Genomic DNA, 25,466 nt, shown 5'->3' with positions numbered 1-25,466 from the left:
GAGGTTTGTGAAGCAATTGAAGCCATTATCCCGTGTTACTTCCCTAATTAAATCGAAACTAATCCCAAAGAAAGAGCAGCAGATAAGAAGCAGATGAGCTGAGCAGAGGGACTTTTAAAAAATTGAGATGTGATTTGTGCAAAAGGGGCTGCAGCTGACTATGATAATATTTCCTTCTTAGCCACATCATAAAATCAAACTATTAAAATGCTCTTTGTATGTTCACTTAAAAGCCAATTCTAAATCGAAGACTGTTGATTAAATGACATTATAAAACAACTGAAAAATCTAAACAAGTCATTACAGGGAAATCTATTTCATGATTGACAAAGGTCACAGGTTGACCTTTTAGCTTTAAAGCTCACCGCCGAGGGAAAATACCTGCAAATGTTTGTTTTTATAGTGTTGAATGTCAAGAAGGCTTGTCTTATCTCTCCCTGTGTCACTGGAGAGGGATTCACTGTTATTAAAGTTGATGATGCAACAGGAAGAGTGGCAGAAAAGAAAGAAAAACTGTAATATTGGTGGCAGAATAATAAAAAAAGATTAAGGAAGAGTTAAACAAAAAATAAATCTCCTGTCTCACCCCAGTCCATGCCGGTGGGTGGAGACTCTTCCTCAGCTTTTCTCAGCATCTCACTGAATAAAAAAAACCCTGCAAATAGATTCACCGGCTCTGTCACACTGAAGCACATCACGCAGCCAAATTGCATCCCTGTTTTTCTTCTTCTGGTGAAACTCCCTCGCCGTATCACACCAATTCTGGAGCTTTTTAACAGCTGTGTCTCTCTCTCTCTGTTAGCTGTCCTTATGCCTTTAGTTTCACCATTCTCTCCTATAAAACCTCTCTTTACACTCTGTACCTTGCTCTCTTGCTGTTCTTTTGGGGCTGCTACTGGCCCACGAGGGGCACTTAATCACCGCAGTTTCCAGCCTCTACAACAACCTCGGCTGACTTCACTTACCCAACGACAAAACTAACTGAGCTTAAAATCGAGGACTTCAGCCTCTTGGCTCCTGACCTGCCAGCTGCTAACATGCAATTGGCACATTGTACATTTGAGATCAGCGGCAGTGTTGCAGCACCCAGGTCACTCTCACATTACACCACTGTAGAGCTGAGTTTTGTTTGATGGGGTGGCTGCAGGAAAACACAAAATAACATGTCAAACATGATAAAAAAAGATTGGTCTTATCTCATGAAATAAGGAAACTATCTTTGTGTCTTTCTATTTTGTCTCCCACTATCTTCCCTGCATGTATGTCAATGCACGTCCACACATAGATAAGTGTGTGTGTGTGTGTCCATGTAAACTCCAAGTTAGATATAGATTTTTGTGCCTTGCAGGTAAGTGGGTCAAGATGAGTGAATATGTGGCAGAGTAGGTTAGATACAAATATATCTTATGCTGCTGAATACTAAAACATGTGTGCACACGCATACACTCATGTAGGTGAATGTGTTCCATACATGCAGGCACACATGTGACCCACACAGTTTCATGAAATATTAAAAAGGCAAATCAACTGGAAAGCTATGTCTATCCATTCTGTCATTTCTTGCCTCACTACTGTGCATATTTGACTGATTTTTTACAAAAGATGAATCCTAGGAGTTGAAGTGTTTTTAATGATATTTTACTCCCCAAACTCAAAGCATAGCTCAGACAGATTAAAAAATATCTTGGTGAGAGTAAATTCATGCATATGTTTGCTTCATTGTATGACATTTAAAACCCATTACTGCTGCATTTTTCCCTTCCAAGGATGATAGTAGCAGTCAGTCTGGACTTGCATGCTCGACAAGTGCAGTTTCCACGTGGTGCTGCTATATGCATTAATAGCTTTCCATTACTTGAATCGGGCAGACTCTGCAGCCCTCAAGACTCTATTATAGAGCAGCTAATGCTTTAAGCTGCCTGAGCATTGTTATGCGTACAAAATCAATTAAGTGACTAAATAGGTCATTTACAGCTCAGCAGTGAAAATATGTGATCATATTGTGTGTGTGCTGCATCTTTCTCTAGAGCTGTATTGAGTAGATGTGAGGATAATTCTTCGGGTCTGAGATATTTTTGTTCAACTTTCTTTTTTTTTTTTAGAGAAATGTTGCCAAATTTATACACATTTCTACATTATTCAACTGTTTTTATAATATCATTTATTTTTTAAGAATATTTTAAATTTTATCAGATAAGTAAAAATACAGTAAAACATGTAATTATTTAAGGAAACAGGAGTGCAAAATCTGAATATGAGAATAAAATGTTAAATGTTTTTTTTTTAGCCATATTTGAAAGCCATTTCATTATTCCAAACTTCTCACCTGTGAGTCACAGTGAGTCAGGTCGCTAGGTTTGGCCCTTGGGTGAATGGGTGAGTGGAAGGAGGGAGGTTTCAGAGAAATGTTGCCAAATTTACACACATTTCTACATTATTCAACTGTGATTGGATCATATAGTTTTTATTTATATTATTATTTATTTTTCAAGAATATTTTAAACTTTATCAGCCAAGTAAAAATAATAATAATATGATTTTTTTATTTTTGTTTGATGTATGTGTTGTCATTAAAACTTGTCAATAAAAATAATATACAAAAAAAAGACAAGTAAAAATCCAGTAAAAACATGTAATTATTTAAGGAAACAGGAGTGCAAAATCTGAATATGAGAATAAAATGTTAAATGTTTTTTTTTAGCCATATTTGAAAGCCATTTCATTATTCCAAACTTCTCACCTGTGAGTCACAGTGAGTCAGGTCGCTAGGTTTGGCCCTTGGGTGAGTGGATGGATGGGTGGAGAGAGGAGGAGGAGGAGGAGGAGGAGGGAGGTGCAGAAGTTGTGTTGTTCATGTCTGGAGAGAAGAGCGCACCGCGAGTCCAACCTCTCCACGCTCCGGAGCGCAAAGGAAAATGTTGCTCGAATCTTAAAGGCTTCACACAGACGTCTGTGGTGGGTTACTGACAAGACTTCAATCATCAGCATCATCATTTTTTTATCTGCAGAAAGCGTCGCATCGATGAATTTCTCCGGGAAACTGACAAACGTCCTCCTGCTGGTGCTCCTCCTCGCAGCGCAAGGTAAGAGAGTGAGTCGGTGCTGCATGGGCTCGCTAAAAAAAAAAAAAAGTAGCTTTATACTCATTACTTTAGGAATACCATCACATTATTTAGGACTCATGTGAATGTTACTCAATACATTACTTTTAAGTTATCTTTAGCCCCCTAACCCAACACCAGTTACCTCCCCTGTGCTTCTCTGGGTAAAAGATCCTTGAAAACAAAACAATCGACTGAAATTATGAACCAAATGGGATAACATAGATATAAAACGAAACGTGAGTGTGATGTACAAATGCAAAAATGTACAAAATGTTCAACACACTTTCTTAATTATTCAGTCTTTGAACGCTCAGGAGCGCACAACTCGCAGAATATCAAGAGCCACCCCCCATTTTAATGTGTGCGTCCTGTTTCTGCTTGCTGCTCCATCCAAATCCTCTAGAAGGATGGAGACAACATTGCTTTCTTCCTTTCTGAGTATTTGTGCTCACCTGATAACAAAACTGCACACACCTGTGAATTATAATATCCTACATTCTAAATTCTAAATTCTAATTCTAAATTCTAATTCTAAACTTGTAGAGTCACTGTTATGTTGCAGGGGAGGGGCTCAGTTTACTTTGGAGATGATGATCTGTGATGGTGACATGTCTCATTATAGCTGCTATACCTCATGCCCCGGAGCTATACTGAGAAGCAGCCATCCATGCACACAAAACGAGCCAACGCATGGATGACATGTCAGCTCAGTGACTGTCGGTGTTGATTTCATGCCTGGATCCTCCAGATGTGGAGGGATGTGGGCTCCCAGAGGTCAGAGGTCAGGGTTTAGTTAGGTAGGATGGATGCCATGGAGCTGTAGGGGTTCAGTGTCTTGCTTAAGGGCATTCCAGTAGGAAGGACAGTAGCACCTATAGATCCTGATGCTACAGCAATAATTTAAGTGCTCTCATTTCCCTTGTGTTTTGATTTAACGTCTGCAGTTTGTGACATTAAGTCACGGCTGGATTACTCTGTCAGGTTGTTTTTCTTATTTCTTTTTTTCCCTCTTCTTTCCAAAATCCCCTCCACATATTTAATATTTTCTCCAGTCTCTGGTTCATGTAGGGCTGCCAGTCTCCTGTGTGCTTTAAAACAGCACATTTTGAAGTGGGGTCCCTGAGTGGCTCCCAGGGGACCCAAAGCAGAACAAGGAATATATAAATGCTTTAATGCTGCGTTCATATATAACTGAACAGTTATTTTAATCCTGAATTTCATCTCATCCACATCCATAAAGAGTACACAGATGCAGGTTTCCTGGGAGAGCTTCTTCACTGATGGGAGCATAATGGGTATCTATCTAAGTGGATGATAAAATATAACTCGTTTTAAAGTGGTAATGTATTTTTTGGCAGCGTCTTTGTTCTAAGTGCTCGTTGCTGTTTTGCGCCTTAACACCTGTCAGTCATTTTCTGTGGATTTCTGTTGCTGAATTTTGAGTTTCTATACTGCCCCACAAAGGCAGAGAGCAGTAAAGACAGAAGCACTGAAGAAACATTTTCAGACTGTCCGGCAAACTGTGTGACAGATAGAAAGGTTGTAATGCCTTCATTATAGGCCTTTTAGGCAGATTGTTTTGTCTGCCTTTGGTTAATCTTGAAAATAAACTTAATTTGATTATTTATCATCCATAGCTCACAGGAATTAAACTGTGTTGCTGTCTGCCTGAATTCAATAAATCAATCTACAGTTTAACACACTTAAATATGTAATTTAAAGGTAGCTTAATATTGTATGAATTCTACTAGAGTCAAAAGCTGAGATGGCAGATACGTTATGCTTACTCTATGCTAAGATAGTTATTATTGTCAGAAGTTTATCTGGGGTTTTGTTCTTCAACATAACCGCCTCATTTAAGTAGCTGTTATGTGGAGTAACAAACTGTATTGTTCGTTCATTAGATCTACTGTATATTTTTCAATTACAGATGGGAAAAAAACAGGGTTGGGCTTTAGCTTTAGCTAAGACTGGCCTCAGCTATCTCACCAGCTGGCTTTCTCTTAAGCCGTTTTTTCAGAAACTATTGCAGTGCCTGTTCGGGGCGTGGCCGTCCGTGTGCATGCCCATTTGGAACGGGTGGATTGCTTGGCTCTGGTATTCCTGCTCACAGCGTTGTCAGGGAGCGTGCTCGTTTGGAGCTTGTGGCAACGGGACGGTTGCTCGCCCCCTGGAAGTGCTGCTTGCAGCCATAGACTGTATATAAGGACGTACAGTAGTCATCGAGATGTCATCCATTGGTTTGTGGAGTACCGTTTAGAAGCATCGAGTTTGGCATTTTGGTTTTTGGCTGTCACTATCTTGTTTTTTTTTGCAACCAGAAGTGACACAAGAGGGTGGAGCTAAGTACAACTGAACACTGAATACGACCAAAAAGGTTATAATTAACAACACTGTGGTAGCGACTTGTCAATCACAAGGTAGCCACGCCCTAAAGCATACCCTGCTTTATGGTCTATTTGAATCTAAGTGGAACCATAATTTACTAAATGAACATCATGCTGTATTGAAGAAGACTTGAAACTAGCAATAAAGACCATAAACTCATGTTTACAATGTTTACTGACAAGTAGGCTCATTTTCTGAGAGACTTCTATACCATCAGACTTCTTTTTGCAACCAGAGGAGTCGCCCCCTGCTGGCTGTTAGAAAGAATGCAAGTTTAAGGCACTTCCGCATTGGCTTCACTTTTCAGGCCCGGAGGTAGCTGCCTGCTTGCAGTGTTGTCGAGAACAGCAGTATGAAGCCCTGCTGCACAGAGCACTGTTCACTTGTTTATTCAAAGTTTATTTTAGTACTGAACGTGTCGCAGCATGTCCACGTTGCACCAACATTGACACTGCACGTCCTTGGATCCCCAGCAATACACCCGCCAAGTGAGATGTAGATTGGATGTGAGATGTAGATTGGATGAAGGACATACATACAAACAGACTAACAGAGGTTTCTTGCTTTAAAATTAGATGATTAATTTCAATGGCATTATCATTTTTTATATTGTAAGACAGATGTCAAAAAGTCAGATTCAGGTTGTTTTCCCTTTTCAGGCTGGTATACTGTATATGACTCTCCTCTTGGTTGGGTATCGCTCATACTAAAAGTCTTCTTCGGTTTGACCCATTTTTGACACACTATGCATTGAACAAACTGTGGGAGGAGTAATTATTCTGGCTATAGGTTCAATCACTACCATGCTTTAGGAAACTACTGTTTTATTTTAAAGCCCCGAGTGCAGCAGCGAGTTTGTCCCAGGTGTGGTACCCGGAGTCCCCCCGTGGGAGCGGCACTGAGTGCCTTCGTGTTGTCAAGCTCCAGTCGACATGTGAGAGATCTGGCTTCACACATCCTGTAACCTAATGCAGACTCAGAGTCGAGGGGAAGGGATGTGTCTCCGTCTGACACGTGGGATGGACTCTTTCACTCTCTGTCACTCTCTTCAGCTGGAGAGATTTGCTGCAGCCGGCTGCTTTGTCGCGTCGCCCTTGAACCGGGCGAATTTCAAAAGGAGCAAGAAAGCGCTGCCGTGAAGAGATGACAGAGTCAATACTCTCCACAGTAGAACAGATTATGCTCAAGTGAAAGGAAATCTACTGTGTCCTTGTTTGTTAGAGGTGGTTGACCTTGCTATTTGGAGAGAAAAGCTCCAGAAAAATAAAAGGATTTTGCCCTCACCTTCGTCTATCCCCCACTCTGTCCTCCACCTCTCCTCTCTTCCATCCTCCCCGCAATCCCTCAATTGGCTGTGTGGGCTTTTGTATGATTTTGTACAGGGGCTGTGCGTGCAGATAAGTGACGGAAAAACACACATTGACACACACACACACACACTCCCAGTGGGGGTCCGATTAGCGGGCTACAGAAGGTATTGTCTCATGCCATCAAGGATCGGTGATTTATGCCGCTAACAGAGGAAAAGCTGATCCTGCAGACCATGGGATTGGGGTGTTTTAGTTGAATCTGGGTGGCGCAGCTTGGAGGTAAGAAGTGAGAGATCTGTACAGCATAGGGCTGTTAGTTGGATACAAAATAAAGTCACAGCCCGCGTGATAGATTGTAGTGCACATCAGCATATTACAGGACAGAATAGTTTCCATAAGGTTTGAGGTTGAGTGATTAAAATGAGTGAAATTGCATGATGCACTCCCCCAGCAGCCTGCATCATCTCCAGCAGAAATAGCTGAGAGAATTGTCCATCCATGCCTGCATTATATCTGATCCGCATTATGTTTCAGGCTTGACCCTTTATCTCACTGTACAGTGCTTTTTAATAGGCTGCAGCTGCGTGTTGACAGTGTAAAGAGGATCTGCCCTTTTAAACAAGTTCTGCCTAAGAGAGCAGCAAGTGCAATGCAGTGCTAATAATTCAAAAAATACTCCTAATGAAGAAAACAGTCTTCACAACTAAGTTAGTGTGGCTAACAATCAAACGTTTTTTCTTTCACCAGCATTCAAATGACTTATATTAAATCCCTGTGGCCTTTATCTGCTTGTATGGAGTTGTCTGCTTGCATCGCAGCATCATCAAGCATATTTTGCTCCTCTGCCCGACTTAAATGCTCCTCTGAGCTTGAACTACAGAGCAGCTCTCTGGTTTCTCTCCCAGAAGCAATATAGTTGCATTAAAGTCTTGACAGGCGATCAGTGTGCATGTGTGTGTTACCGTGCGTGTGGCTTAAGGACTGTGCAGTGGCTTGAGGATCCTCTTAACGCGATTGTTGTGTGATTATTGCAACCGAATACCCCACCACCTCCCGCACACACGGTGGAACCACCACAGGCGAGCTGAGGACTTATTCTACCCCCCTATGGATTGGCTTAAACCATCAGATTCCCCTCCAACCAACACCACACACACTTTCACTCTCTTTCACACGCATACACAGTCATCCTCCTCCAGACAGCCCTGCTGCCTGATTCCTCTGGGACATCCTGGTTCTTCAGTGCTGGCAAGGAACTGAGTCACGCTTTAGGACGGAGGCAGAGAGGCTGAGGAGTAGGAAGATGGATATGATGTTGAGGAAGTCGACAGATGCCTCAGATGGAGGACGGGGATATTTCTTCACCTCCTTACCTGTTCACATTTCCTTTTGACTGACCTCAGATTTGACTTTACTTTACTTTTACCACTTTATTTGTTGTTTTTAATCCATGTGTTTGCCAATGAGCACTTTGTGTCTGTCAAGCTGATAACGCATGACGCAGGCTATCACAGGTCATGGCATTATTTATTGCAGGACCTAAATACCCCAAGTTATTATTACATAAATTAAGACTTCAAAATATGTCATATTCCTTACTGGCATAATTGTCAGTAGCTTAACCCAGATTTCCACCAAGAAACTCCTGGAAAAGGTTCCTTCAGCACATTGTTGACTGCGTTTCCACCGTGGTGTAAAGACCTGTGAAGATTAGGCAAATTAGTCCGCTGACGTATGAAAAAGCAGCATGACAAGGGATGAGGGCTGCTGGTGGTTGCAGGCGTAAACACACTGCAGCCTGCAGTTCCATGTGTCCGCCCGTTTCATCTAAAAAACACGTTAATAAACAATAGGTCTTGTCTCATTGTGACGACATTTACTGCTGCATGGTATTTACTGATGCACGTTGGATGTAATGAATGAAATGCAGAGGAGAAAAATTAAACTAAGAGCGTTTGTCTCCACAGTAAATCATCTGTTGAATGTTTATTTATTTGTGTTTTAGAACGTAACCACCATGAAACAATCAAAAAATATATTTTTTCTCTTATTCACAGCACCGCCGTGCCGTCTCTTGATGAGTCGGAAAGCCAACATCAAAGCCCAACTTTACTTTTAATATTATCAAACAAAGAGAAATGCTCTCCCCTCATTCTAAAATGTTCCTAAATCATTCCTAGAGTACTTCCTTGTTTATGAATGAAGTGGTACACAAGTTGAAGCCGTTGTAGCAGCAGTGCTGTGTGTGTTTCACTAATCAGCGACAGTCATCCCTGCAAACTCCACCCCGAAATTTTATGTACTTTCAGAAAGTTCTACCCTCCGACCACGGTCTTTTTGGGGGGTAAAAAGGCCCCGGAAAATGTCCCTGGACCTTAATTTAGACCCTGGTCCCTGTGGTCGAAACGCAATGAGTTCCTCAAAAGGTTCTTAATTCTGGGGTAAAGTTCCTGCAGTCGAAACAGAGCCTTTAGTGTGTTTGCTGTCTTGGTACTAGTACAGAAGTCCAGGCTTAATAACTTTGATGGTCAATTAACAGACAGGAGTTAAGCCTCCTTCACATGCTGTAGGTTCATACTACAACAATGGCCTGAATCTTGTGTTTCAGCTGTCGTTGTCTTTCCATCCCATGTCTGTTTTTGCACAAAGTTGCCGTTTTCAAGAGTGATGGTGGTCTCAGTGTTTTGGTTGTCTGTTGTCGTCTTGTAGAAGTCTTCATTCAGTTTGAGCTTGATCTCCGCGGTGTTGAAAGTATTCTTAAGACCTGAAATTAGCGCATCATCCACGCCTATCACCAGGTCAGGCTTTGCCATGTTGCCCACTTGCTGAGCGGTGAAGCCCACACGGATTGCCCTCCTGTATTCATCAAAGGTTCCAACAAACTGCTCAACCATGATCGTGAATAATGATCATTCATTCAATTTGCTACAAGAAAAAAGACAGGATGTTCCAGGGTCTCTTGTTTAAATGTCATAGCTTCCTGCTCAGAATCCATCAGTAGTACATCAGTGTAAGCCCTTCATTGATCCATCCAGCCATTTTACATTCACTTACCCACGCTGGGGTCAGGGAGTATAGTGCTGCCCAGTATCCTTTCTTTAAGAATTTCCTTCCTCTTGATGGATCCTGAACATTTTTCAGGTCAGTGTGGGACATGTAATCTCTCCAGCATGTCCTGAGTCTACCCAAGAGGGAGGACGCTGTTGGTCATCTTCATTATCATCTTGAGTGACTCGACACTGAGAAGCTTCTGCTACCTCAGCTCTTCACCGTGCCTCACTGTGTGAATAACTACAAGTCATTTGATCCACTGTGTCCATTATCTCATTGCTTTCCCACTACTCAGTGCTGGAGGCTGTAGGTGAGGGTCGGATTTAGAAGATTAACTGGTTAATTTTATTACAACTCATTACCGTTGGGCAGCTGGTCATCTTCCCTGAATTGGTCTGAAAGCTACTTTCTATTTTTTTTTCTGGTTCCTTGATTGAATAGTTTATAGAAGCGTTGCTTGCACATCCACAGACGATTAGACTGTTATCAGGCCATTAAATAGGCATTATCGATGGTTATAAGCCCCATATATGTGGGTCAGTAGGGCCCTGCTACACCCACTAGTAAGGTTTTATCATCTATTCACATGGTAGATCAGCAAAAGAACGTATAAAAGAAGAAGACAGCGACCTCTAGCGGCCATAGCAATTTTGGCAGGAGCAGAAGTGGAAGTCAGGCGCTTTAGTATAAACAGCATTAAGTTTCACTTTCACTTTTGGGACATAGTTATTTTAAGCCAAAACACAATGTTTTCCTCTAAATTTAACGAAGTGGTTTTGTTGCCTAAATCTAAAGAAGCAATTTTTTTTGTGATTATAACGTAACATTGCGTTCAGTTTTACAATGTGTTAGAACGTGTTGCTTTTAAGTTTCACTTTCACTTTTACAACGTGTTAGGCCCCTAATGACGCACATTTATGCTGCTTATAGCGACTGATAACGTCCATTTAATGGCCGGATAACAGTCAAATCGGTCATCCAGGAGAATATTAACATTTTAGACTTTCATTGTAGCAAAGACGTTTTTTTTCAAAAAGGTTTGAAATGAGGGCAAATGATATACAACATTTGATATGTGGACTTGGGCCACAGAAACACAGAGGTTTTAAAAATCAATCAGTCAGTGCTGCTGGCAAGCGTGATCAACAGGCAGCAGGATTACTGAATTACTGAATTACCTGCAGCTGCGACTGCTGCGCTGTGACAACCACCACAACCTCCCACTCCAGATACAGACTCAGCTCCCAAACTGAGTGTCGCAGCCGTGCTGCTGTTACATTTTTAGCTCCTGTTGCAAAAGGAACCCCCACAAATGTGACAATCTGTAGCTACTTTTATAATTAAACATGTGGTAATCCCAGCAGTGTAAACTGAGAAATCGGTCACATGGAAACACATTATTGAATCTGTCATTCACCTTTTCTGTAGAATGGAGTATTGAGTTTTATCTCCTTAAGAAGCTCCCACTTCTCTTTCCCTCCCATCTACCTGTTTGCCTGGTGGGCTGTCTATCTGCTCACCTCACTCATCACTGCAGTGGATTAATGCTGCTGCAATACTCTGATGGAAAAGTATCTAGCCTGAGTTCGCCGACATACACACGTGACGTCACAGCAACATTGCGGCGCACACAGTGAATTACCTTTTCATAATCTTTACTTAAATTAGTGTTTTGTGCAGTGTTTGTGTTGTGAAACATGCTGTAACAACGTTGCAGCTTCTATTTTCATTCAGGTGATTTGTGCTTGATAGTCTTTGCGAGAATGCGGTACTAGTCTACTCCTCCCGTCTCTTTCCACGGATCCTTAAAATGTCTTAAATTCGATTTTCAGAAATATTTCTCCACATGATTCTTTAGTTGTTAATTTAAAGATGGTTATTTAGATGGATTAGAAGTCGTGAATACTGACCCGGAACTATCTGACTTGCAATGGATTACAGAATTACTCACTGGATGATTTCAAATGACAAAAACAGCATCAGAATTTGTTGTTGTTCTATCTATTTTCTTTTTTAGGGAAATTTCAAGGGGTTTGTGTTGATGGCTGTGTTCACTCCGTCTCAATGCTATAGCATGCTAATATCTTTTGATCTTGAGTTAAAGGGGATGAAAGTCCCTTTGCTGTCAACAACATAAGAGTGAATGTGAAGGAAGTGTTATGCCAGTAACAACACAATATTTTTTTTTCTTTTTCTTTCCCAGCTCCCCATGCCTATCAAGTAGGGCCATTATTGGGCTGATGTTATGTAGCTTTTTATCAGAATTTTGCATAAGTTTTGTTATAAGTGTTTAGAGTAAACATATTATGGGATTAGGCTACTTAATATGCTGTTGTCCCATTCGAACATATTTACATTTGGAGAAATGCCCATTTTTTTATATATAAAAGCGTGACTTTACTCACAATATCTTTTAACGAATGCAGAGAATCTGACCTCGACACTCACATATCTTGTCAGATGAAAGCACGGAGGCAAGGAGCCATTGAATTTCATGCATCAGTGAAAGGATGATGTTCACAGTGAGTCACATCAAAGGTGAGTGGACATACTGTACATCAATAGGAACATGTGCGTACACACAGAGGCACACAGTTACATTTCTATACAGTATATAGGCGAGTCCTCACACGTGAAGGCACACATAGGTTCAAACATGCACCATGAGCTTAATGGGACGGTCACAGCACATGCAGTAATCACTGCGGAGCCTATTGTGCGTCACTCAGCATGTCACAGTCAGGCCATCAAAAACCCCGGAGAGCCAAGACACGCCATCTAGCTTCTCTCTGCTTCCATATGCTGTCACTTTTCTCCTCTTATCTCTTCTCTCCGCTGTTTCTCTCTCCCGCTTTGTATCTCTTTTCCCATGCACTCACACACCCTGTCAGCAGTGTATTATTGGAGGGTAATTAGTTCCTTCAGAGTGTCCACCACCCGCTCCCAGGCTCATCCTGTTAAAGCACATGCCTGATCAAAGAGCCCCCCACAGGCCACGGCTCTTTCTTGGGCTCCTGTAGCCACGAGAGACGGGGACAGACTCACTGTTTGGCTTGCTAATTCTAAATCAATGTGGTTATTTAAGGGTGAAATGCGTGACTGCTTGACTTGGCTTCATCCGCTTCAGAACAAAGCCTCACCACTTTGTTAAAGCATCACAAAGGCAAGGGATAAAGGAAAGAGTGCACGTCTGGTAAAACGCAATACGACTGTCAGGCTGACATCATTGATGGTTTTCCACTGCGGTTAGGACTGAGCCTTGTTATATGGGCGCCCGCTCTACCAACTGAGCTAACCAGGCGCCCCTGATTGAAATATTTCAACAACTTTGAGATGGATTGATATGAAACTTTGTACGGACATTCATGATCCCCAGATGATGCATCCTAATGACTTTGGTGATACTCTGACTTGAACCACCATGAGGTTTTGTGGTTTCGAGTGAGATGTTTCGACAACTATTGGATGGATTGGCAGGACATTCATGTCCCCTTTAGGATGAATTGTTACAACTTTGGTGATTCCTTAACTTTTCATTTAGCTTTTCATCAGGTCAAATTTGTCCAATACTTGGGTTTATGACCAAATACCTGTGACTAATGAGTTTTTATGTTTTTGTCTTATGTCTTTTTATATTTTGGCAATAGGGGAGGGTCATACAACTTGAACTTTACAGCCTGCGTAACATTACCTTGGCAAATGCATCGTTGCCGGAAGAAGTGGATGTAGTGGGTGCTGCTGACTGATCAGCAGTACGGAGATGTGCTCCCAGTGGACAACCACAATACACACATGGGTGTGTCATGTCCGGGCTCATATTCTTCACAGTCCCTAGTTTCAGACTCTCATACCCCGAGTGCACGTTGGCTACGTGGTGTGCGTTCGTTCTTGTCACCACAAGGGGAACCCTCAAGGTCTATTATATTCTAAAAAATACTATTTAAAAAGTCATCAGTTGTAATTTTATTTTTATGGATGCTGTTCCAACTGATTATTCTGGTCACTGGTGTGTATGTTACATTTTATTTGGGGAAATGGTCATATGTAATATGCACATGTCGCTAATGTTGGCTATGTGTGTGCTGTGATGTGTGTATTTACTTTGTGTGGTAGGACGGGTGGCCGTCATGCATCCATGTGCACACACAGCTTGAGTGATGAAGAAATAAGCTGTTTTGTTTTGGTGATAACTCTCACTTTCTACATGCTGTTTGCTCGTTGCATTGGCTGGACTAAGTTACCCTCTTTTCTTTGTTTCAGATCTATAGTTACTTGATCTATAAATACATTACAATAAATATCTTTAATTTACAATCATCAACTGTGTCCGTATTTGTCATGGCCTACGAGCCGGGTTATGACAAATTGGGGTCTCTTCCGTCTTTTTCCCATTTGTGCCGTGACTTTGAGGTAAGATTTGGTGATATATAGATTTGCCTCTTGGGCATTTTGGTACCTAGTCGCACAGTTTGGGATTTGTTTGCTTGGAACATTTGGGCCAATTAATTGTAAAATATAATATAGTAAATGTAATGGTTGGAAAAGGTCAGTCTTTGCTTTTTATTTTCTTCTAACTAGATTTGGTCTGAATATAATAAAATATGGTTATCTGTAGTGGATGGAAGGCCATGCATTTCCCCCAGTCACTCAGGGAGGCTCAAGGACAAATATCTGTAGCTCCGGGGTAGGGTCAAGATAAAAACTGTTTGTTGGCAAATAACAAAACAGTCACTTAATATGTGCACTTTTGTTAGACACGTTAGCCTTGCTATAAAGTAAACATCATAGAGTGTAATATAATGCTTTATGAACATGTTATGTTGAAAATATGATTCCACAGCTGTATCAGTTGGAGTTACATGTGCTCTGGATTTTAACTTTAACGCGCTCACTGCCTGTTATTTTCACATGCAAACCCATACAGTTCATGCTCTCTGTGCCACACAAATTAAATCCTTACATTAAAAGCCACATTTAGTGCAGCAAGCGGCGTGTGTGTGCAGAATAATCTGAGGTGAAAGGGCAAAGGTTATAATTAACTTCCTTTAAATTAAGTCTAAGATCGTCAGTGGCACAACAAAGAAGGGAATTAGAGGAGTGGCTGTGCCAACACAGAAAACAGTGAACAAAAGGTCCAATTAATTGACTGATTATAATTGCCCTGGTTTCCCCTCGCCAAATTAGAGGCTTAAACAACTTTGTGAGAGTGCAGCGAATCGGCGAGCAGCGGGCAGTTTTAAAGGCAGGTACCAAGAGCTGAAATTATCCAAGCGTCTCAAGAGAGAGGCCTTTTCATTAAGCTTTAAGACTCAACTCTTCTACGTCAGTGACCTCAGATAACTTCTGGAGAGTTTTGAAGCCATCATAGTGTAATGCTTTATAGAGAACAAGATCTGACAGGTTAGTTAACTTCTTAGGATAATTCAGCTTGTTAGAACAAGACGTCACTAAAGCAAGATCAAATCACGTTTGCTTTACTCCAAATAGTTCTGGCTACATTGCCTTCATCAGGGTGGTGATCCTGATGATTTGATGAAAGCTATGCAGTGGAAAATGTTTGAGGGAATAAACATGATGGGGAAAAGCTGTGCGACCTGATTTTCATTTACCTCAGTGGACTTGATGAATAGATCATGCCTCTGCTGGTCTGCAGCCGGCTGTGTGTGCTCGATCTGAACTTGGAATATTTAGGGGACGGAGTGATGCAAATTTCAATGTAATTATTATATGGGGATACATTAGGTCATCGCATATTCTTCCTTTTGCTGCAGCATTATTTTTTATTTATGTGGGACTAAATATTGTCCGGAGTCATATCTGGGTTTGTTGTTTGGTCATTGTGTTATGTGCACCAGATGTTGTGATTATGTAAGTGTTGTGTTTTTGAATTTTTAGCTCGGTAAGCTGAGTCTACCCCTGAGCTGTGTTCATCCCCTGTGTGAGGTTAAATTAGAATAGTTGTTAAAACCTGTAAAATGTAAAAAGCTGAATTGGTGCGTTCACTATGTTTCTGTAACGTTGCTTGACATGTTTCAGATTCAGATTGCCCCTCAGATCAACTAACAAGGGATAAACTCCAATCACATTTTTATTTACCCGGCCCTGGCAAGTCGGATTTTGTGAGTAAATGAACAAGTCTCCCAAAATGAGAAACCAGACAGACTGTAATCTGAGACGGCTGCAAGATATTCATCTATGTGTACTCCCAATGGAAATAAATGGACAAACTGACTTTATGACTTTGCTGTAGCGGCACTGAATATGAAATATTTGTTTCAGCATATGGGTTCTTCAAAAAAAAAGAAGAAGATGTTTTATTACAGTACCATCCTACCATTTTTATTCAAGGTATGTGAATTGGTATAGTGTCTTATGGCAGTGGTAGACATGCACGTTAAGTAATGTACTGTAATTCGTATATATTCCACAAAATTAATTCATATGTAATCCACGTGATGTGAACAAACAAGAATAAAGAGCGACAAACGCCACATATGGAGGAGGTCGGGGCGGATGGGTGGGTCAAAAATCACAAGATTTTCGCCCAGGAGACCGGTTTTCGTATACCTAATGTTGATTTATTTGTCACGTAACTTCCTTACATAAGTTACGCAACTCCGGGTGTTATTTTAACCCAAATCAAAATCTTTTCCTAAACTTTAAGTAGTTTTGTTGCCTAAACCTAACCAAGTTGTTTATTTTGAAAAGACTAGAACCAAAATTGACACGTGTCACATGCTGCTGGACATTCATCGGAAAACGCATGAAAAACGAGGAATAACTTTTCGTAAGATATTATACGAACCATTGCATTAAACATTGCTGTTTATGTTACTAATTCATAATTTCATCAGTTTTTTGCCACTTGTGTGCTAGATAGCTAGTTTTCTCTGAAAAACTCTCTACAAAGCAAATTTGTGGGTACAAATCTATGTAATCTGTACGTACGTAACCTACATAGTATTGTTGTTCCTCCTACAAGGTTCAGTATTAAGACGTGACATACTAATTATTAAGATATGATATTTTTGAAAATGATGAAGAGTAAATTGACATGAAAAAAAAACAAAGTGAGGTTGTGTGAATCATGTTTACAAGCTTCTGGTGTCGAGAGTTAACTGACTTGTGCAGAAAGAAAGTGTCCCATTAAAGGACCATGTTTTATTTAGTTGTTGCCAAGGAAACAAACCTTCTCATTGAATATGGCTATTTGTGTGCATATGGGTTATGACCTATTTGCCCTTTTGGTGAAGCACAAATATCCTCCAACTCTAAAATGGTTCACGCAGCTCGGTAAGTGCAAGTTTGGTGGTTTGGGACTGTGTTGAATAATGTGTGTGTCACATTTTGGAGTTTGAAATCCAAGGGCGTACAGTGGGACTGATGTTTCAAGGGTTGACCTGGAAAAGGACAAACTTACCAGCTACCCAGAAGAAAAGGGGAACAGAGAAAGTAGGCTGTTCAGGGAATTAAAGAGATGGGAGGAAGACACAGAGGAAGCTAAAGGAAGAGAGATTGTGTTCATTTCCATGTTATTCTATGATGATATACTGTATAGAGGATTTGGAGCTCATTGAAGCCGCTGACGTTGTGTTTCTGAGGTTGTGCTGGTGATGAGAGTGCTGTCCCCAAGTGAAGCAACATTTTCTGCTTGGACAGGCGTGGGTCTATGTTATGTACCACCAGTGTTACTAGTGGCAGTTTTCCACAATACGACCTTCAGTCCAGCTTTACAAAACCTGCACACACACTTCTTCAGACACACTGGCCAACAGCACACCATCCTTTTTTTACTTAAAGCATCCTGTGTTTGGAGATTTCCCAAAGGCTCACTTCTCTCTGTAAACAGGCCATAGAAACGTCTCTCGAAACAGACTTCAATCTCTCCCACTTCACTCCATCCAGAGCAAAGAGATTAAACAATTAAAGGGTAATTTCATCTAAATCAAACTAAAACACATTTTCAATTTCCCCGCTAACCTCAGTGGAATCCAGACATGCAGGATTATCTACCCAGGATATCCACTGTCACTGTGTGTGTGTTGCTGTCAGCGGTAGCTACAAAGTGAGAACAGTGAGAACATGTTGAAGCTGTTCTGGAGACAATGTGGATTCAATGTGACTTTTTCTCTCAGTGGCTTTCTTTGCTTCATTCTCACTTTCTCACTGTCATTTGAAAGAGTGAAACATTTCTAAAGGCTTGCTGAAATCACCCCTTGATATGAGAACATAACAACCATCTCTGTATCTTTGGAAGATGTTAGATCGCTTTTAGTGGCTGACCTTGAAATCAAGTCAAATTTGCCGGCACTTATTGTCTTAAGGGGCTCTATGACACAGAAATGTTAATACAGTAAATGTAAAGTGACAATTCCCAACATTTGACCATCGGTGAGGACCTCAAACATTCAAAAACATGGATATAAAGCCTGATTTAGGGTCCCTACGAAGGCATTAAGAGTTCTGGATACTGTGTTGGCTTCCAATCTCGTAGACCGCCATTGAAAAAGACACATCTTTAAATGCATACCTCGGGTCTTTAGCCACCCGGGACTATATTACACCCTTTCCAATATGATTTGAATATATGACTTGATCTATGTTGTGACGGTAAGGTATGTATGAATGTTTGAAAACACCCATCTATGGAAGGGTTAAACTGTTTTCTTCTTCTTTCGTTTTTTAAGGCTGTTTTTCATCAAAGGGGGAGGACAGATTGTTTCGGAGGTTGTTCAGGAGGTACAACCAGTTCATCCGACCAGTGGAGAATGTGTCGGATCCAGTCACGGTGGAGTTTGAGGTCTCCATATCTCAACTGGTCAAAGTGGTAAGAGAAGAGAATGAACAACTCACTGACTACGTTTACATGCACACTCATTTTACACTATTATTCCAAATATGACAATATTATTAATTTGATACGGGTCATGTAAACAACATATTCTGAATTAGGCCTTATTCCGAATGGAGCATTTTCTGATTAAAACATATGGAATATGCTGATATTATTCAGGATTTAGGAGCATTCTTTGGACATCATACAGCGCATTTGGAATATATGTCTAATTTGTTTTTTTTACAGCAGTTTGCGACACACGGCCTCTTGTGTCTTGAGACTAATTCGCCCTTTTTGTCCTGACAGGATGAGGTGAATCAGATTATGGAAACCAATCTGTGGCTGAGACATGTGAGTGGCGTTTATCCTTTAAGTGATGTCATTAGTGATGTTAGTTATTTTTATACTCGTGCTAAGTTTTGTCTGTGTTTTAGGTCTGGAACGACTACAAACTGAAATGGGCCCCTATCGAGTACGATGGGATCGAGTTCATACGCGTTCCTTCCAACAAAATCTGGAGGCCAGACATTGTTTTGTACAACAAGTAAGTTCTTTTCCATACATGCTAATATAAGTTATTTATGCTCTTTATCTTCTGACCTTTTGTGTTAAATGGTGTTATGGCCTTTAACTGAAATGACATTTACATCTCCCACAGTGCTGTAGGTGACTTCCTTGTGGAGGACAAGACCAAAGCTCTGCTGAAGTTTGATGGCACCATCACCTGGGTTCCTCCAGCTATTTTCAAATCCTCCTGCCCCATGGACATCACGTACTTCCCCTTTGACTACCAGAACTGCTCCATGAAGTTTGGCTCCTGGACGTACGACAAGGCCAAGATCGACCTGGTGCTCATCGGCTCAAAGGTCAGAGGGAGTCTCTGGGTCACCGGGGAGAGATCCTGGACATCTACTGTAGCAGTCGTTCAATTTTATTCTACATGACATGTTTACAACGCAATATTTATTATTTTTGTGAGATTCAAATATTAGCAGGAAGGTTTCAGTATGGAGCCACAAATACCCTTTAATGTGCTCATATCATCAAAAAGACAACATTTAAGACAAAATGGGAACAACTTTTATTAGATCCCTTCACTTTTGTGCCAGAAAACATTTAGTGAGTTGTCACAATTTACAAGTGGCAACATTTTAACTACTTCTTTTGTCTCTTTGAACTGACTTGCTTTTCATTTTCACACAGAAACTGTTGGTTTTTAAATATATATTTTCCTCAAAATAACTCCCGTTCACTTCACATTTCATCAGGTGAACCTGAAAGACTTCTGGGAAAGTGGCGAGTGGGAGATCATCGACGCACCGGGATACAAGCATGACATCAAGTACAACTGCTGCGAGGAGATCTACCCGGACATCACCTACTCCTTCTACATCCGCCGCCTGCCTCTCTTCTACACCATCAACCTCATCATCCCCTGCCTCCTCATCTCCTTCCTCACCGTGCTCGTCTTCTACCTCCCGTCCGACTGCGGCGAGAAGGTCACCCTGTGCATCTCCGTCCTCCTCTCTCTCACTGTGTTCCTGCTGGTCATCACCGAGACCATCCCTTCGACGTCGCTCGTCATCCCTCTGATCGGCGAGTACCTCCTCTTCACCATGATTTTCGTTACGCTCAGCATCGTCATCACCGTCTTCGTGCTGAACGTCCACTACCGCACCCCCATGACTCACACCATGCCGGAGTGGGTGAGGTCTGTGTTCCTCGGGGTGCTGCCCAGAGTGATGCTGATGAGGCGGCCTATCGACCAGGGCTGCTCCGCACCTGCCATTACAGGAGGGACCGGAGGAGGTGGGGGGAACAAGAAGAGAAAGAACAGCATAGGAGGAGGAAGTGGCACAGGAAGTGTAATTGTCGGAGGTATTACGGGGGGTGTAGCGTGTCCATCGCTGGATGGCGGTGCAGGAGAAAGAGGAGGAGGAGGAGGGGCCGCCTCTGCTGGTGGCTCCATGAACTGTGTGGAGTACGGCGAGGTCAACCGGGACAAGAACAGGAGGTGCCCCTACAGAGGCAAGGAGGTGCCGACTCCTGTCCCTCCCCCGATGGTGCCGCCTCCTCCTCCTCCTCCTCCTCCTCCTCCTCCTCCGCCCTCACAGGCACCCCCAACCCAGGGGCCCCAGGAGTCAGAGTTGCCCAAGGTGCCGAGGCCGATAAACACCCCTTCGGCAACGGTCAACGCTGTCGTTGCCTTCTCCGTGGTGTCGCCAGAGATCAAACAGGCCATAGAGAGCGTGAAGTACATCGCAGAGAACATGAGGACTCGCAACAAAGCCAAAGAGGTACAAAAGAAAGCTTGAATTGTCTGTATGGAAATGATTAGACAATTTCTTGATCAAAGTATCCCTCAAGATACAGAAATGTACGTGTAGTTGCCCATTTATTTTGGGAAGTATAACACTGGATTTAGTTTCACACTGATAAAGTGCGCAGTGAGTAGAGGGCAATGCCTTCTTCCTCTCGTTGAAGACTGCATCTTGAAACAACAATACTTATTAATATTTTATATATGTATCTCTGTGGCACTATATCCTGTTAGCAAGAGCAAGAGGGTTAAAGCAAGAGGGAGCAAGAGGATCAAGGGTCAAGGCACAATGTTATGAAGAAGTAGTATGTCCCAATTGTATGCATACTGCATGCAACAGTATGTACTTTGAAAGGGCAGCTGCAGTACGTACTAAATGTAAACAGAAAAAGTATGTGATTTGGAACATAGCCATACTCAGGACCTACAGCAAGAGGAGACACAAGCACAAGACGAGGGAAAGTCACAACCTCCAGACCATGGCAGAGGTAGAAGGCCATCACAGAGGCTTAGATGAGGAACCCCAAACCTTTTCTTAAACTTAACCTGCTCCTAATGCCCTAAAATAAATGGTCAACCTGTGGGGACCAAAGTTTTGTCCCCAGATTGGTGTGCGCAGATGTAGTCCCCACACGGCACACACATAAACATGAACACACCAAAGCTATACTGTGTGTCTGTTATCTCTGCTCAATAAAAGGTGTAGAAAAGCAGTTACGCTGTGCTATAAAGGGAGCGTTAAGCAGCTTGCGTGTTGCAGATGGAGGGCTTTGCGGACGCCTCCTGCACACTCTGGATGGCCCTGATACGTTTGTTGCTTCAGCTGCATCTTTTCTTAGCAAAGCTGGGATCTTTCTTTGATGCATGCAGAATAGCCTCCTTTATAGGACATAATGGCATTATGGTCAGTGCAGCCGTGATCCTGTTGTCCACACCTGACTGATCAAGGAGTACTCAACACTACACTACACACACACACACACACGCACAGTGTACAAAACACTCCGACGATAGCCATGGTAGTAAACACTGGTGGTTCTCTCAGCCTCTTTTACACAGAAACATACAAACTCACACAAACAGACACACACACACACACACACACACACACACACACACACACACACACACACACACACACACACACACACACACGTTATAGCTGTAGTTTTGATGCAGTGACATCACATCACATTTCGGAGTTACTATTAAGAAAAGGTTGCTTGGAGTATTTTCGGAAAGAACGTGCTATTACATATGAATTTGTGTGCCGTAGCATCCTTGTCTCCTCAAAATTACGTTCCCATACAACTTAGCTGCATTCTCAATTACGCAAAAACGTCCAAAAACTCTTGTGCCCGACGACTTATCATAACCTTAACCATCTATCTCATGAGTGTTTCCCAACTCGTGACTTACTTTCTAGATGGGTTGATGGGTCAAACAAATACTGGTCTGTCCCCTGGAGACTGCTGTTCATGTCCCCTGTGAAACTAAAAGTCACTTACGTAAGCCAAACCCTGATGTTTTTTTTTACTAAACCTAACCCAGTAGTTTTTGTTTTAATTTACAACCTTAATCTCATGTTTAAAACTGTTTTAAAAACCCTGACCTTAATTCAGGAGAAAAATATGTTTCCCTCCAAACATCATTGAGAATGCTTAGTTTAGTTTTATGGGAACTTTGTAGGAGACAGAGTTGGTCATAGATACTTTGAATTTTTTTCTACTTATAAACACACGCCTAAATTTCCTTCCTTTCCTCAGGTGCAGGACGACTGGAAGTACGTCGCCATGGTCATTGACAGGATCTTCCTCTGGGTTTTTGTGACAGTGTGTGTGCTGGGAACACTGGGACTCTTCCTCCAGCCTGTCATCAACTTCTTCTTAGTATGAGAAACTCGTCTTCGTCCCGTCTCTCTCTCCCTCTCTTTTTGTCTACTTCTGTCTGTCTCTGTACCCCACTCGAATTACTCTGGGAATTATCCCTCCTGCAGCTCTTTCACATCAAACACTGAACCGTCTTCTTTCTCCTTTTTCTGTCTCTCCTCTCTCTGTCGCTCATGCTCTTCTCTGGGACTCCATCATCAGCCATCACTTCTAGCTCTCAGCTGTCTTGTTTCCTCACATGACTGATTTCCCCATCTCATCTTCGCCTTGCCCTTCCGTTGTGCATGCAATGCTGTTATCCAGTCTCTTCCTCCTTATCGCTGTTTATTTTCTGACATGATTATCACGTCTGCTCTCCTTTCCTCTTCCCCTTTCTCTGTTTTCCTCCTCTCTTGTGCCATGTTTTGACCTGCCTCTGCCTTCAGTGAATCTCCTCACAGCTGTGTCCATTCTTCTCTGCATTTCCATTCTTTGTGTTTTGCTGAAAATGTCCACTCAGTCATTGTTATTATACAGTCTTATGCAATATGTTTAACAATGTCAGGTAATTATTAAAGTCAGTATTGCAATAGAAGAACCTCTTAACATGCAAATCACTGAGAAACCTGAATACCCTCGTGAGTTTTGCAGTAGGACTTTGTCATTGTAAGCCGGTGAAATAACACTTTTGAGAAACGTGGCACAGTATGTCTGTCTATAATTTCCAAGTTAAAGACAAATACTGACAGCTGGTAATAATATGTATGATGTTGTGATGTGAAGGTCCTCTGTTGGCTGCCTCTTTTTCTTCAGGATGTTTTTTTTTTTTCTGTTGTCAGACTTCTGTGTTTCCCTGTACATACATTTGTAAAAATACAAGAGTTATGCATGGCTTCTGAGAAGGACGCCGGCTACAGCTGCACACAAATGACGTGTTTCCCACATGTGCTCACACACTAAGTATAATTGTTGCGCATCACACATAAATTCACAACTTCACTGCAATCTTACAATGTATAGAAAACACTTTGAATTGCACAATGTAGATTAAACTTGTAAAAAGACATAAACATCCAAACTGTGTCATGTTATTTAATAATAAAGAAGGTCCTGGACTCAAAGTCTATGTGTGAACTTCCCACTTTTATCTGTGAGGGTTTCCTCTGGGGCTCCAGTTTCCACTATAATATAGTCAACTTGTCACAGATGATTACCCCCATCACCCATAACAGAGTGCAACGTATCATACAACGCTTTATATGATATCTTACGAAAAAGTATTCCTAATTTTTGATGCAATTTCCTAAGAATGTCCAGCAACACGTGACGCATGCGTCAATTTCCACATGTACATGCATACAGTCTTTTCAAAATAAACTTCCATTTTCACATGAAACAACTTGATTAAGTTTAGGCAACAGATCGTGGTTTGGGTTAAAAGAACTCTGGATGTGGCGTAACGAGTTTAACGAGAATTTGGCACAAATGTCCACCTGGAATCAAGGATGAACTAATTTGATTTTAGTGGTCAAAGGTCAAGGTCACTGTGACCTTACGTTCGTCCCATTGTTGTGATATCTCGGCAATGCCTTGAGCAAATTTCTTCGAATTTGGCACAAACGTCCACTTGGACTCAAGGATGAACCGATTAGAATTTGGTGGTCAAAGGTCAAAGGTCACTGTTACGTCAAAAACACGTTTTTAACTTAAGAATTCATATGCAAATTATGACAATTTCACACAAATGTCTAACAGGATAAAATGATGAAGTGATGACATTTTGGACAAACTGCAACTTGACTTGTTGGCGGAGGCATACAACCGCAAGGCGGTACTTCTAGTTTCAAACATAATCAAAAAGAACATCATTTTGCTGCACAGACTTCCACTGTGGACTTCTTTCACTTCTGGAAGTGTTAGTTTTCGCAAACAGCACAAGAGCCAAAGATCTGTCAGTGACAGATGGATGATTCTGGTGTCTGTTTCCTCATGACATAACAGCCTCGGTGATTGTTGCTAAACTCTGTGAAAGACCTGTGTTAATAATAATAGCAAGCACCAGTTCAACTAGCAGTGATAAACTTTGTGAATAGAAACTCATCTGAGAAAACGTGTGTGAGGAACTGACTGAATATTGTTCAGTCACTCACACACAACACATCTTTGAGCGAGACATTTCACCACCAACTTCTGCAGCTGGGTCTCACAGTGACAGTAGTACACTTGTAGCGGGCAGGTGGTCATGATTTCATATTAGGTTTAGCTCATTGAGTTTGTAGCCGCTGGTCACTGAAAAAGAGAGACAGCACAGGATCAGAGGATGGGAGACATGAATGGTCTTTATTCATTTATTTTAGACTAAGACCAAACTTGCAGCATCCATATGTAAGTAAAGAATAGGTTCCATTCATTCTAATTAAATATTTGTATTTTTAAATGTTATTTATTATTGTTATTATTACTATCTTACTTTCCTGAGTGTTTTCTTTTACTAATCTGTCTTTTTGTATCTCTCGTAATTGTGAAGCACTTTAAACATTTTTGGAAAAGTGATTTATAAATAATGTTAAAGGGACTGTTCTAAGAATC

General features: G+C 41.6%; 1 protein-coding gene across 1 annotated transcript; it reads left to right on the top strand.

Annotated features, from left to right (window-relative positions):
- Positions 1-2,630: 2,630 nt before the first annotated feature.
- LOC141775391 (neuronal acetylcholine receptor subunit alpha-3-like) lies at positions 2,631-23,992 on the top strand. Its single transcript, XM_074648718.1, has 7 exons — positions 2,631-3,083; positions 18,541-18,680; positions 18,996-19,040; positions 19,124-19,233; positions 19,348-19,555; positions 19,958-20,986; positions 22,776-23,992. The coding sequence occupies exons 1-7, from the start codon at positions 2,795-2,797 to the stop codon at positions 22,902-22,904; spliced, it is 1,950 nt and encodes a 649-aa protein (XP_074504819.1). The 5' UTR covers positions 2,631-2,794; the 3' UTR covers positions 22,905-23,992.
- Positions 23,993-25,466: the final 1,474 nt, after the last annotated feature.

The sequence above is a fragment of the Sebastes fasciatus genome, chromosome 10 (assembly GCF_043250625.1).
Source record: "Sebastes fasciatus isolate fSebFas1 chromosome 10, fSebFas1.pri, whole genome shotgun sequence".
Taxonomy (NCBI): Eukaryota; Metazoa; Chordata; class Actinopteri; order Perciformes; family Sebastidae; genus Sebastes; species Sebastes fasciatus.
This window is presented reverse-complemented; position numbering and strand designations above follow the sequence as displayed.